This window comes from Nannospalax galili, unplaced genomic scaffold (genome assembly GCF_000622305.1).
Source record: "Nannospalax galili isolate Female #2095 unplaced genomic scaffold, S.galili_v1.0 scaffold216, whole genome shotgun sequence".
NCBI classification, from domain to species: Eukaryota; Metazoa; Chordata; class Mammalia; order Rodentia; family Spalacidae; genus Nannospalax; species Nannospalax galili.
Genome location: NW_008339003.1, coordinates 3,552,681 through 3,568,352, shown reverse-complemented (window position 1 = coordinate 3,568,352; position 15,672 = coordinate 3,552,681). Strand labels below are relative to the sequence as shown.

At 38.6% G+C, this 15,672-nt stretch overlaps 1 protein-coding gene across 29 annotated transcripts in view; it reads right to left on the bottom strand.

Annotated features, from left to right (window-relative positions):
* The window catches only part of Ank2 (ankyrin 2), a 675,290-nt gene that overhangs the window by 125,292 nt on the left and 534,326 nt on the right, over positions 1–15,672 (bottom strand). For all 29 annotated transcript variants that reach the window (XM_029563867.1, XM_017798338.2, XM_029563883.1 and 26 more), the window contains 4 exons: positions 10,758–10,955; positions 8,352–8,450; positions 8,093–8,191; positions 365–463 (listed from right to left, as the gene is read on the bottom strand). In XM_029563867.1, the coding sequence (XP_029419727.1) occupies positions 365–463; positions 8,093–8,191; positions 8,352–8,450; positions 10,758–10,955 (495 nt within the window). The remainder of the gene's footprint in view (positions 1–364; positions 464–8,092; positions 8,192–8,351; positions 8,451–10,757; positions 10,956–15,672) is intronic.

The window sequence follows — 15,672 nt, the reverse complement described above, 5'->3', positions numbered from 1 at the left end:
TCATTAATAACTTTAAACATTAACGGACTGAACTCCCCAGTCAAAAGACACAGACTATATGAATGGATTAAGAAACAAAATCCATCTTTCTGTTGTCTGCAAGAAACTCATCTCACTTTCAAGGACAGATACTATCTTAAAATGAAAAGATGGAAAAAAATATACGAAGCAAATGGTACTAAGAAAAAAGCAGGCATAGCAATTCTAATATCTGACAAAATAGATTTCAAACTAAAACTAATCATAAGAGATAAAGACGGCCACTTCATTCTGATCAAAGGAACAAGGGAATAAAGAGCAGCAGCCTGGTCTTAAAAGCAGATGGATGTACTGCAGTAGGAAAGCCCAGCTGCACAGCACCTACCCTGGCTCTGGCATCCACAAGAGCACCGTTTCTCAGGAGACATCGGACCACTTCCACCTGCCCAGCCCGGGCCGCCATGTGTAGTGCTGTCTCACCACGCTGCCAGGAAATAAATATTGTTGAATCATTAAAAACACACTGCTCTGGACAGTGAAGAATAAAGATGTCCCTTTTGTGAAATTCTGTAGTATATCCAAGGATATTTGCAATCTATGAAAAGGCATAATTGTTCTGTTAGGAAAAGTATAGCTTTGTATTCACTCCATATTTATAAGGACAAATATTTTAAATTATTTCAGTCTATGACAAACTAGTAGACTTACCCAAACATTCAGGATACCCTGTGGTTTAGCATCAGAATCAATCTAGCATAATTTAATGGGCTTGGGTGATGACATGATCTTTCATTCTACAAACCTAAAATCTGCCATAGATCCAGTGAGGAACTCTAGATGCCAGAGATCAAGTCAACATATTGTAAAAAAAAAAAAAAAATCATATCACTTGTATCATACATAAATAATTTCTTTTCAAAATTCAAACCTTATGTCTGAAATAAACCATTATATCTGACTTGTCTTTTTGTGAGACTAGAAAGTGACTATCCATATGAGTTTAACCTTTCTAGGAGGTGCCCTGCTTACTATGTTAATGAGCATATTTGATGATGCACTGATTTCACAGAGCTACTGAGAGATGAATGAAGTAGTTGTTACAGTTTCATCTGTTGGGGTGGTACTACAACATAACATCAGGACCTCACGTATCTGTGCCACACCCAGATCTAACATACTTATCAGGAGCCAGTCAGAATAAGGGTTAGGTGCAAAAGAATGTTCTCACAAGGAAGCCTGTTATCACTAAAAAGGTCAGGGTTTAATTTATTCAAATAATTTCATAGTTAGAGCACAATATTAGAATAAAGATATTAGAGGCAGACTTGCCACACTATTCTAGAAAATAAGGCTGACTTTAACCAAGCCAAATAAAGCATTCCAAATGAACTAAGTTGACTTTAAATTTGGCTATGGTGGTGGGATTTTTCTGGAAAACTGTGAATAATGCATCTGAGTCTCTGCACAAAATGACTTTAAAATCTAAAAGCTTTAAAGTGAGCTTTCATGTGGTTCATAATTACATTCATTTTCCCACTACTCAGACACCCATTACTTTTGAGAAACTCCTGTCAAGTGATATGATTATAAAGCACTGAATTAGATGTTGACTCTGAATTTCTCTAATTTATATTTTATACCTAAAATAAGTTGTCATCTGGCTTCTACAAATTTCAAGGTGATATGTGAGCTATATGCTTAATATAAAGCATTAAAATTAACATTCAAGAGAAGTCATATGGAGAGAGAGAAAAAAAGAGACCTGGTCTCTCTTTTCTTTATAATGATTATCTTGTTTTAATTCTCATTTAATGATTCTGGAGTAACTGACATTTAGCGTAAACTGTCCTTACCTTTATATATTTATATTATCATTGTTTCTATGTAAGAAAAAGAAAGGAGGTTAATAATGTTACCTCAGTAACTTCCATTTCCTGATTGTTAGGCACTGTATCTTAACAGCTTGTTTTCCTAATTGTAAACTACTTAGCTTTACTAATTAGGGAACATTTAAACATAATATAAATTGGGAACTTAACCATGAATCCACTGATTGGTTATAGGAAGAAGAAAGAAATTTTTAATGCCTTTCACTGTACTCTCAGCTCGCTGTTTTACTCCCACAGTTGTTGATAAGCATTTTAGAAGTGCATTATTACTGGCAGGTGAGCAGAGCAGGTTTCAAAGTTCCCTTGTAAATTTTTTGGGAGAGTCAGTCGTCATGAAAAAAAAGTATGTGCACATGATTGAATTCTTGGCACACGTCACACTTGGAACAAATTTTCAGACAAAACAAAACTAGCAAGAGAATGGGTGTGCTCATGCCCAAAGCAGGAACAAGTCTCATGCCCCTCTTTCTCTGTTAAAAATGACTCAGCAGACAGCTACATTGACTCCTACTTTGGCTGCATCAAGTTGGAAAGCATCAAAGCACAACAGACAGCATTCAGAATGCAACATGATACCAGCAACACAGAGGCGCTGAAGGTGGGGCACACTGGTGTCAGGAAATGCCCCACTCTGTCACAGCAAGCAGGCAGTAAATGTCCACATGGTTTCTTAATGAACTTGCAGTTTTGGACCCAGTACCTATGTCCCCACATTTTGAGAACACACAAGTTCACAGACACCACCTTAGTAGAGAAAGTTATATTCCTCTAAATGTAAGGTTGCCAGATTTAGCAAATACAAGTGTCCAGTTAAATTTTAACTCCAGACAAGCAATGTGTAATTATTTTACCACGTTTCAACTGCTACATGGAATGTACTTATATTGTGTGTCTGGAATTGAAACTGGACAGTGTTATATTTTAACCGGCAACTCTATGATATCTCCTATCTGAAGACTATATCTTCTAAAAATAAAACGGTCAAATGAACAATCATTTTGAAAAGGGATTGGCTAACCAGAGCTTCTCAAGCATTTGTTTTGAAGGGGCTGGAAGGGGAAAATATAATGAACAAAAGAATAGATAAAATAAATTAAGAAATTTAAGATGGCTGACATCTGGGATCTACAGTGTAACATAATAATTGTCAAATTTGAGCTTCTTTAGAAGCTGAAAGGAAGTGAGTACTTTCCTTGTTTTTTTATTAATGATTTTTATTGCATGTTTATGAGTGTATTACCTGTATGTATGTATGTAATTGCACCTGTGTCATGCAATGTCCGCAGAGGTCAGAAGAAGGCATTGGATCCCCTACACCTGGAGTTGTGGATGGTTGTGAGCTGGCATGTGGGTGCTGGGAATCGAACCCAGGTCCTTTGCAAGAGCAGCCAGTGCTCTTAACCACTGAGCCATGTCTCCAGCCCCACTTTGACTGTTTTAATAAAAGTGTTTTATTTACTTCTATTTTAAAACCTATTTGTAGTTACTAGCTCCCTGTCCACAGAGGAGAGCTAAGCAGCCATCAAAAGATTTGGAATTGGTCAGTCAAGAAACAGTTAAAACTTTATATGGATTATTCTTTAAAGATCTTTCAAAAACTATTACTACAAGAATTTTCAATCAAGTACCCTAAACAATAGAATTGTGCATGTTATTGTTGTGACATGATAATTTAACATAATATCACTGTTGCTTCTATGATACTATAGGCATTAGAATACAAATAAGAAAGAGTGGAATGAAAATAAATGGTAAAAATGGCTGTTCAAGTACACAGCACTGTGCTTAGCCTGTCTACAAACCTGTTCATGTCTCAGTTTTCTAAAAATGAAATGAAATCAGGGCTGGAGAGATGGCTCAGCGGTTAAGAACACTGGTTGTTCTTGCAGAAGGCCTGGGTTCGTATCCCAGCACCCACATGGCAGCTAACAACTGCCCATAACTCCAGTTCCAGGGGATCTGACACCCTCTTCTGTCCTCTGTAGGCATTGCATGACACGAGTGCACTTACCTACATGCATGCAATACACGCATGAACATAAAATAAAAAGAAAAAAATATTTTTTAAATGAAATAAAAATAAAAATTCTATAGGGAAAAAATGGGCTGAAGAGATGGCTCAGAGGCGAAGAGCACTGGCTGCTCTTGCAGAGGACCTGGGTTTGATTCCCAGCACCCACATGGAGGCTAACAACCATATATAACTCCAGTTCCAGGTGAATCTGATGCTCTCTTCTGACCTGAGGGTATTGAATGGTGTGGGTGCACTTACACACATGCAGGCAATACACTCATACATATAAAATATTTTTTTAATTCTGTAGGAAATGGATTATGTAGCATTAAAAAAGGAGAATTTGATATTGAGTAAAATAATCCCTACTACTGACCTAGATTGAATAAAAGCAAAAGATTGATAAGAAGTAAAAAAAAATCACTGTGTGTGTGTGTGTGTGTGTGTGTGTGTGTGTGTGTGTGTGTGTGTACCAGGGATAGATATCAAGTATCTTCCTTAATTGCTCTCCACCTTCATTTTTTAAGACAGGGTCTATCACTGAACTTAGAGCTCACTGATTTGGCTAGAATAGATGGTCACAAGCAGCAAGGGTCCTCCTGTCTCTGCCTCTTACTGAGCCTTTTTTTTTTATGTGTATGAGTGTATTGCCTGCATGTATGTGAGTGCAGCCCTGTCGTGCAATGCCGTGGAGGTCAGAAGAGGGCTTCGGATTCCCCTGGAACTGGAGTTAAGGCTGGAGAGATGGCTCGGTGGTTAAGAGCACTGACTGCTCTTGCGAAGGACCCGGGCCTTAATTCCCAGGACCCACATGGTGGCTACAAACCGTCCTTACTTTTTAAGTAGGTGCTGGGAATAAAATTCAAGCTACATGACAAGTGCATAATGACTGAGCAATCTCTCCATCCCTGTGAATCTTTAAAAGTTCTAAAACAGTTAAACTCAAATTGGCACATAAGGAAGTTACTCCTGTGCTTAGTAATTAAGAATTGCCATTTACTATCACCTTAGGACCAATACACTTTAATTAAAGAAATATAAGTATAGACTTGATGATGTTAGATTCCAATGAGGATTGCATTGGTCATAAATCACTTTTGGTAATACAGCCATTTTTAAGATACTTTTTGCTGATTCATGGGCATTATTAAAGGTTTTTCACTTCCTTCATTAAGTTTATTATTTGTTTTTAAGTGAGTGGGATTGCTTTCTGATATCTTTCTCAGCATGTTCATTATTGGTAATTATATAGGAAACCTTCTGAAAATTTTGTATGTTGATTTTGTATCCTGCTAGTTTGTTAAAAGTGTTTATCACTTCTAAGAGTTCTATGGTGGGGTCTTTAGGGTTTGCTAAGAATAGGATTGTATTGCTGAAATTCTTGAATGGATTTACACTCTCACTTTTGAATAATATGGAGTATCAAATAATATTTAATAACCAAATAAGGAAAGTGCCTGTTCTGGCCTCCCTCTGGCATAGGGGCTGAGAACCCAGGGGACCACCTGAGAGGGCCTGGATCCTGCCTCCACATGGTAAAGCATTTGAGAAGGAAATGACACTGATTCTAACCACTCCAACATCTACCAAAGTGCCTGAAAACAAATCCTGAGTCCATCACTCTCGAGTCCAGCCTTGGCAGACAAAAGAAAAATGAGGAAGAACCCAATAGAGGGATGTTTTGGTAGCTCTCATCAAGAAACTCTAATGGACTCTGACATGAACATTTGAAATTGTCCCTGTTCTGACTTTTTTCTGGTTCCCTGTCTAGAACTTGTAATGCTAATTACTCTTGCCTTTACTTCTCCTTCACATCTCCTAGGCACCAGTCAAGGACTTTCTTTTCTCCTTACAGATAAGAGTTATATAATTTGGGAGTCTTTTACCACTGAAGGGGTACTTCAATTGCCTCAACCTGCATCCCTGTTCAGCATGGAAAAAGCCAGAGCAGTCTGTGTCCCAATTCCCTATTGGCAATTTGGGTAACTTCTTCAGAGGATATGGTTGGACCCTGACTTCTCGGTTTCAATTTTGAACTATTTAAAAATGGCGACAGAGAGTGCCACAATGTGCCAGATACAGTGCCAGAAAATACAGTTTATTGGTGTACATGTTCACATATTACTTATGACTGTTTTAGTTCAACAACAGCAGAATTAAGTAGTTCCGGCAGTGACTGTTCTACAATCCTGAATTATTTACTATCTGGCTCATAACAAAAAAAAAAAAAAAAAAAAAAACCCATTTAACAAAATAAAGAAAGAGTATATGAAGTCAGAAAAGAGTGATGGGGAGATAGGAGAGGAGTTGGAGGGGAGGGCATGGGTGTGGATTTGATCAAAACACATTATATGCCTGTATGAAATTTTCAATAAATTTTAAAAAATAACCAAATAAATTTAGATCTGCAATGCACTTTGTCCAAGAATCAGACTTCAGCGTAGAAACTGCATAAAATAGAGAAATGAGAATATGGGAGTGAATGCAGGAAAAAGTGAAACTGGACTTTCTGGTTTGTAAGTTAAATGGAAATATATCCTCAAATTATCAGAATCAGTAGTCAGCACCTCTTAAGCACAATTCACTTTAATAATAACCACTAACATTTTAGACAGAGAGTTATTCCTGATGCAAAATTTTCAAAAATTTAATCGTCTGTGGTCCTGGAAGGTCCTACTGTCTGACTAAGTATGTGCCACAAGTGCTCCTTCACAGAGTGAGATTTACATGAGATGGTTTGCTGCGAACAATGACCAAAAGATTTTAAAGAATTACCAAAGACAATGAGAGAAATAGGGATTTCAAGTGAAAATCCTAGTTTAGATTATATAGAATACTTGGATATCTGGCATTTAATGGCAGGAAGAAAGGAGTCCAGAGAACACCATTCATCTTGACCACTACCTCAAGGGTAGGAAACACACAAATGAGATAAGATCAAAGTTAAAACTCTGAAGGAAATGGAAAATCGATGCAGTATAGAGGATACTTTGATATCAAGGAAAATAATTATTACTGATCTATCTCTGGTTTATCTTTTGGTAAGATTGATTATGGAGCTTATTTTAATGAAAATTACCTAGACTACAATTCTTTCAAGCAAATCAGGGTAAACCATGAAGATTTTTCATTCGCTTTCAGAAGTGTTTTTTTTTTTTGAGATAAGCTCAAACTCACAACCACCTTCCTCAGTTTCCCAGCTGCCTAGGAGTTCAGATGTGTACCAACACACCTAGATTCAGAGGAATTTTAAAACAGCTGTCTCATTCTCAGCTTCCTTTGTTTTCTAACATAAGGCTTACCTCACTGAGGTTCTTTTCAGTGAAGTTCTATTATTTTCCTGTGAGAATGACCTTTACATACTTCTGAATTTATAAAACAGAGAAGAGGGAACTATAGTGATGACATTTACAATATGGACATACTCTGGACAAATGACTTTTACTGAACCTTGCAACCAAAAAGTTAATCTTATCTTAGGTTTATAATGTAGACAAGCTTACCAAGCCTTGGGCTCGCTTGTGACCTGGGAATATAGCCTAAATCCCTTGATCATGACCCAGAATAGTGTGTGTGTGTGTGTGTGTGTGTGTGTGTGTGTGTGTTGTGTGTATGTGTGTGTGTATGCATGTGTGTGTGGGCGCACGTGTGTATGTGTACTTGTGCATGAGCATGTATGTGTAGTGTGTGTTTGTGTTTTGCAAATCAACCAAAAAACTGACAAAAAAGCAGACATTTGTTGGATGCAAAAAAGACTATCCCAATTATGTTGCAATAGATGAAATTAAATTGATAATGTCTGTTTGTAGTTATGTGTGTGCTGTTCTACATCAATATGCATCAGAAAGCACACAGTCCTCTGTTTTGACAGTTCCAATTTCACTTCCCCATTTTATGCTGCATATACTGTTTCAATACAAGAAAAACCGAGCCCTTGTTCAGTAGCACGGTTCCAAGAGCAATCTGAAGAGACAGGTGCTCAGAGCAGTTCAGGTCCCTCTTGGCTAAAATGGATGCTAAGAATCAGGCTATCTCTACTCAAGCACCACCGTTTAACATAGTAACTGGCACATGTTTCAGCATATTTCAAAGGCCTCTCTCTGGGCTCTGTCCTTCACTCTGATGAGCACACACACAAACCTACATGCACCCACACTCTGCTCCACTCACTCTTTCTCCCAGTGGTTATTCTGACCAAAGACATACTCACAATGTTAGTGACATCTGGAGAGGCTCCGTTCTGCAGCAGAAGGAGGACAATGTTCAAGTGGCCCATGAAGGCAGCCACATGTATTGGTGTGAGGCCAGACTGCGGAACAAAGCAACAGCAGTTTTACTCCTCTGCACGGTGGGGCTTTGGGGCATCTTCAGATAAATAAAACGAGTGAAGAGGACAGAAGATGGATGAGAGAAAGAGGAGGAAGGCATAGAGAAGGAATGTTCCATGAGAAGCTGAAACACTTTTCTACCTCTGTTATAGCTTGGATTGAAGCCCCATATTTCACCAGCAGTTCCATGACTTTGATGCGGTTTTTCTTGCAGGCAATGTGCAGTGGAGTAAAACCATTCTGTGCAAAAGACAATCAAGTTAGTTGAAAACATGCAGAAACAATTCTCACAAAACTCCATGCTGGCACACGGCAGGCAGTGTTACATCCTCACATAATGCTGCGGTTTCTTCAAAACCTATAGGTGTTGAGATTTGGGAAAAAAAACAGTAATGTGGGTCCTGAACTTTGCTTATGAGTGGTGAGCCCGTCTGTAATTCTGTGTGTTTAGAGGTGAAATAAAAGTGAAGAGAAATATATGAGCCTACTCTTTGGAGAAGGCAGTTATGTTTTCTAAGTTCTAAGGTGTTTTAGACTATTTTGACTGGTCAGATGATAGAGCAGAAGGTGGGGAGAGGCTAAGCATATTTTTGTGCTGGAGGGCCAGTTTCTCAGAGCATGAGAATTAGTTGTTCATCTACTTTTAAAATCTAATAACATGACAGCCAATATAAAAAGCATTTCGGCTTTGCTATTATTTTCTTAGAGAGTGTTTCAAATGATCAAAAATTATTATGCTGATATGTATGTAAAGAAGTTATATATTTATATTGCAAGTTTTTATGGCATGTATACCAATCAGATACATTTTATTCTATAAATAAATGATTAAGTTCCCAGGAATGTGATCATGTCCTCATAAAATAAAAAATATCTTTCTGGGATAATGGTTAGAAGATACTTCTGAGAGGCAAAGTTAGATGGAGGTCTCTATACAGTATTCTGTAACTTTCTAAACTATGCTACTATCCAGGAATTGGAAAAATCATGTAAAAATGCCATGCTAAAACTGTACCAATGCTGAACTGTTATGTATTATAGTTGTTATCTTTTTATTTGAACAAAGAACTTTATATAGTGATAACTGTCTTGTCAATTAAGAGTTTTGAATACCCCAATGGTGACTAAGCATCAATTGATATTTTTATATGCTACCAGTTCTTAGGAAAGTATATGAACCTACTTAAGGAAATGATTTCATTTCTCACAGTGGGGTAATAAACATAATCCATTTGTTGAGTCCTGTCCCCTGGTAATAAACTGTATAGAAGCCAAAGATTAGTAGCCACATGTGCACATAACTTATAAGATACATGCAATTAATTGATTGTGATATTTTATAAGCTTACTGATCACTAGCCAATAAAAATAGTCACTATTTTCAACTTCCTATGAGAAAATGAATGTCTTCACATAACTGTGCATAACCCTGAACATATAATCACTTTGTAGATAATTATTAATAAATTAGTTCTGTGGAACTTTTTCTAATAAATAAGTTTAACATTTGATCATTTAATTATTGATTGATTATTTTTGAGACAGGGTGGTCTTATGTATGCCATACTGGCTACAAACTTGCTACATAGCCAAGGATGACCTTGAACTTCAGATATCCTGCTGAATGCTGGCATCACAGGCATGGGCCACTCTGCCTGGTTTATGTGGCCTTAGAGATCAAGCTCAAGGCTTTTTGCATGCTAGGCAAGTAGTCTACCAACTGGGCTATATCCTCAACCCACTATTTGATCATTTTAATGGCTGGCAATCATATATTGATCAAAGAGAATTTTAATTGGCATAACCATGTAAACATATAGAAAAAACTTATGTTGCTTTTAGTTTTAGAATTAGAAAACAAATGGCACAAATTACTACATGCCTAATGTACTACTTAGGGCATAAGTGAAGCAAGAAGATTTATTCCAAATTAGACTATGGGAGACACAAAGCATCTCTAGGGATGGTCTCTTAATGTTTTCTCTTGAGCAGTTACTTGAACTTTTGTATAAAATGCTTCCAAAGCAATAATATACTGCACATCAGATTTCTCTTAGCCTATGATTAGGAGTCAGGTCAATAACGCAAATCATCAAATGAACTCTTTATAAGCTTCTATCATAGACTTTCTTAGTCAAATATATCCATCATTTTAAAATTCTTTTACTTCAAAGGAGATTAATAAAAAAACAGCGTTTTGATACATGTATTCTGAATGTATATTGTATTTAGAAGTTATTTTTTAATTTCTTATTTTCAACATCTAGTTCTTATTTAAAATTGCTTATCATTCCAGAGTTTCATATGATCTTCTAATAACACACTGGTTTCAGATATAATACTTTGGTGTCTCTTAAAGCTGTCCTTGTTCACTACTGCATAATAGAAAACTATGAAAGCATGATGTAGGCAGGCAGCTTTTATGAGGTGACAGGCTTAGCTGTTATTAACTATGTATATATAACCATGCATCATTGGCATAGGGCAATTAATGTGGATTTGATTTCTTAGTTGATATTCAGTGAATGTGGATTGGGCCAGGTTTACCAGGGCTCTGGCATTCGGGTTGGCTCTCTTGTCCAGAAGGAGTTTGGTTACACGGTAGTGGCCACAGTGTGCAGCAACATGAAGGGCTGTCAGGTAATCCAGAGTGACATCATCAACAGGCGCCTTGTGCTGTAGCAAGTGCTTCACACACTCCACGTGGTCCCCCTGTGCAGCCATGTGAAGTGGAGACAACCCGTTCTGCACATCAAAACAAAGTAAAACCAAGTTCATATTGTGTTTTCATTACTTTCCCCATTGATATGTGAATGTATAGCAGATTAAGAAAAAGCAAATTTAATTTTATAATCATACTAGTCTTTGGCAAATACATTAGCATGCTTTTCATGAATCAATATACAATATATATGTCAATTCAGTTTCATTTTACAATTATGAGAGCAGTAGGAGACATATAAAATTGATAGCTCATGTGTAAATAGTTTGTATGCACAGCAGTCTACGTTCAATTATGCATCCACCTGCATTTATTTACTTATAAATAGAGGGTTAGGTGGGTAAGGGAGGTAAGAAAATTTTGACTATCTTTTGAGTCTAGGCTACCAAATAATTTTTACCAATAATAGTATAAGATTTAATTTAAAGTAGGCAGGAAGACACAGATGAGAGCCATAAGATTAAGAAACCAATGTGGACCATGTATGGATGACTTCCCACCTCTTAAATGTGAGAATAGTCCAGCCCCAAACATTTTAACCTTAATTGTGGAGGCAATCAACAAAAAAATATACATATCAGGGTAAGGCACTCTCAATGATCAATCTAAGTAAGACTGGCTCCCTATTTGGTAAAGTTGATCCTCTCCTACTTTTGCATAAATTCTGGGAGACTTGCTTGGCAAGTACTTTTTACCAACTAAACCCCACCCCTCCTGATCCCTTTTGTAAGTGCTAGGTAAAGAAATACCAAGGAAACACATACAAAATTGGGAAAACATAAGTTAGAAGAGTACTTCTCTGTTTAAGAGACTACACTACTATTTTTGCTTAATAATCGTACAGTTACAGTCAAATATAGTTTGTTGACTAAATAACTAGTTTTGTAAACATTAAATTCAAAGAAATAGAAATTATGTTTGTGTAAAATGCCATAAAAGACCCATAGCCCAATAGTCTCAATAAGAAAAGTCATTTTAAGAGTAAGAAACAGCTAAAATATCTTAAATGTAGTTGTTTCTGGATAATAGAGTTCAAGCAAATAAAAATAATACTTTTGTTTCTGAAATGAATTACACTAAGAATCATTGCTTTTATATGTAGAAATCCATAAAATGACCTTTGAAAAGAAGAGTAGGCATATAAGAAAGTATCTGCACACTGGAGGGGAAGGTAACATCAAAGTACAGAACAAATACAACCATTGGCAATGTTTGGATTGGAGTGCTCAGTGGTCATCCTGAAATACTTGTCTTCTTTAATGATGTTTTATCCACTTGAAGGTTATGTGGAAAATAAAATAGTCACCATTTCAACCTTTGTTCATTTTATATTTATTTACCAAATATCTGTTCAGGTCCTTTTCAAGTAATAGGGTCACAGCAGGGAATACAATGTGCAGGGAACCCATGTAGTCATCAATGATTTCAAAATAGGAATTATAAATATGCTCAAGGAACTGTAGGAGAATATGAATCGAAGACTCTGAAAACACAAAGAGTTCAATGGGGGCTGGGCATGGTGGTGCATTTTTAATTCCCATCCCAGCATTTGGGAAGCAGAGACAGGTGATCTCTGTAGAAGCAAGGACAGCCTGGCCTACATAGAAAGTTCCAGGCCAGCTGGGGCTCCAGAGAGACCCTGTGTCAAAAAACCAAACCAAATTAAACCAAAACAAAACAAAAACAAGAGTTGAATGAAATAACTAAAACAATTCAAGACATTAGAATTCAATAAAGAGATAGGCTCTCTGAAGAAAAGTCATACTTGAAATAAAACTTGGAGTGAAAAACTCAGGAAGACAGACAAGAAGCTCACAGGAAAGCATTTCCAATACACTGGATCAAGGGCAAGAGAGGATATCAGATTTCAAAAACAAAGTCCACGAAACGGATCATTCAGCCAAAGAAAATGTTAAATTTAAAACAACCTAGGAACAGAACATGCAGGACCTATCAGACATAATACCAAACCTACCAGTCACAGGAATAGAAAATAGTTTTAAGAAAAATTCCCTATAAAGGTACAAGAGGCATACAGAACAAGGAGACAGGATCAGAAAACCAAAAACATGTCATATACTAGCCAAAATACTAAATCTACAAAACACACAAAAAAAAGATACAAGAGAGAAAGATTAAGTCACATTTAAAGGCAGGCGCATCAGAATAACAGTTGACTTTTCACTTCTTAAAGTATTTGTACTGATTCAAGAAAGAGAAAGGAAAATTTTCAATGACAAAACAGATTTAAGTTCACTAAGCCAACGCTACAGAAGATACCAGAAGGAATATTTCAGTCTGAAGAAAAGATTATACAAACCCATGACAACACAACGAATAATCAGTTCCAGAATAGAGACCTAAGAAAACAAAACCACAACAACAATATAACAGGAATTAATAAATACTGGTCAATAATAACTCTCAATGTAAACAGTTTCAATTCCTCAATAAAAATACACAGGCTAACAGATGGAAATAAAAATCAGAATCCATCCTTTTGTTGCCTCCAAGAACACCTCATAATCAGTGATCTACACCACATAGGGCAAAGCAATAGAAAAAAGTCCTCTAAGAAAATAACTAAAAAATAAGCAGGTATAGCTAGTCTGATTTCTGACAAAATAGACTTCATATGGTGGGACCCTGAGACCCTCTTCATTCACCCGTTACCCCTCAATCCCTCCAGACCCCCACCAATTGCTCTTTTAGCTTCTGTAAAATGCTTGGTTGCTGCTTTAGGCATGCCTAGACATGCCCTGGCATGCCCTGACCCCCACCTACTACCTCCCGCTCCAGGAAACTATAGATTAACCATGAAACTTCCTTATAAGGTAAAAACGGTGACTCCTGGCCCCACAGATAACAGTCAGAACATTCCACAGCCCTGAGAATAGCACCCACCAATAAGGACCCTCCAAGGCTGCATCCTATACATCCAATAACTTTAAAATTATGTTGACGTGTGTGGGCTCCTTGAACCAACCAAAATGTAACTTCGGTATCCCCCTCCTCTCTTTGTCTAAAACCTATAAAAGGCTCCACCCTCCCTTATTCTGGGCTCTCAGCACGAATTTGTTTAGTTGGTAAGGTCTGAGAGCCCAAGCTTAAGCCCAAATTAACCATAAACCTTGCTTTTGCATTTTGGTGTCTTGGGTCCTCGGTGGTCTTCTTGGGGTCCTGTGGATGAGGTACAACATTTGAGGACTCATCCAGGATCCCCCCAGAGACCCCAGAGAGGAACCAACCCCAAAAGGTTTGTGATCAACCAGCCAGGTAAGTGATTTTGTAAAACTGTGTTTGTCTGCCTGTCTTCTCCATACTTTCGCTTTGGTCGCGGCCATCTGATCTCAGTTTTTTGTCGCCAGAATGCTAGCAAGGCAACCTGGAGGATTCAGGAGATGTTCCCATCCTCGTCAGGGTGGGTGTTCCTCACCGGACACCCCACCAGGACACTAGTCCATCTGAAACCTCAGAGGACCTCGCGACCCAACCCTGTTGGGACATGCGTGTCCTATCCATACAGTCTTTGGCACAATTGAGCCAGGGAACCCACACAGCCAAGAGTCCTGACCATCTGCAAGCTGTGGTAGTTTATTCTGGGCCCTTTGTCTGTCTGTGTCGTTCTTGTGTCTTGTGATCTTCGTTCTAATCTCTTTGTTGATGAAACAGATGGGACTGATAAATACTATGGGAAATGCCCCATATTCCCCTCTAGATCTTACACTAGTCCAATGGGGGGACGTGAAGATGATTGCCCATAACAATAGTGTAGATGTAAAGAAAAAAAAAAGGACAACCTTATGTTCGGTTGATTGGCCCTCCTTCAATGTTGGATGGCCCCCTGAAGGGACTTTTAACCTGAATTTGATTTCCAGGGTAGAGTACCACATCTTCCGCCCATGGACAGGCCACCAGGACCAGATCCCATACATTGTGACCTGGTGAGGCCTCACTGAATGATCCAATGGCCCCCTCACCTGGGTCAAGTCCTTCCTTCCCCCAATTAACTCAACTGCTCCCCCTCCACCTCTGCAGGTCCTCCCTCTCAGACTAAAGGTGGAAGAGAAACCCATTCTCCAGGGAGGCACGAGGAGAACGACATCTCTCCCCCACCCTACTCCTCTCAGATGGGCACCCCACCAACGATGCCACAAGTGCAGGCCCCACCTCCTAACCCTGAGGAGCCACCATCGCCTCCACAGGGACCTGCACAGACCACACAGAGCTGGAGGGGGCGGCCCCCCAGCCTGACACCATTGTCCTCCCCCTCCGGCCAGCAGGGCCCCTGGATGGAGAGGGCAATCAACCCTTTCATTACTGGCCCTTTGCCACCAGTGATCGTTACAATTGGTGCTCACAGAATGCACCTTTCTCTGAAAACCCTAGGGACTTGATTAACTTATTGGAAACTGTTCTCTTCACTCACCAGCCCACCTGGGACGATTGCCATCAGCTCCTGAGTGTCCTATTCACTACTGAGGAGCAAAACAGGATCCTGGAGGCAGCCTGGAAATTGGTTCTGGGCCCCACCAGAGACCGTACCACAGACCCAGGCAGCATTAATGCCAGCTTTCCCCCCAGCCATCCCAATTGGGACTACAACACGGCAGAAGGTAAGGAGAGGCTCCTGGTCTACCGCCAGACTCTGTTAGTGGGTCTCAAAATGGCAGCTCGAAAACCCACCAATATGTCTAAGGTCTATGATGTCAGACAGGGGCCCCGAAGAGAGCCCAGCTA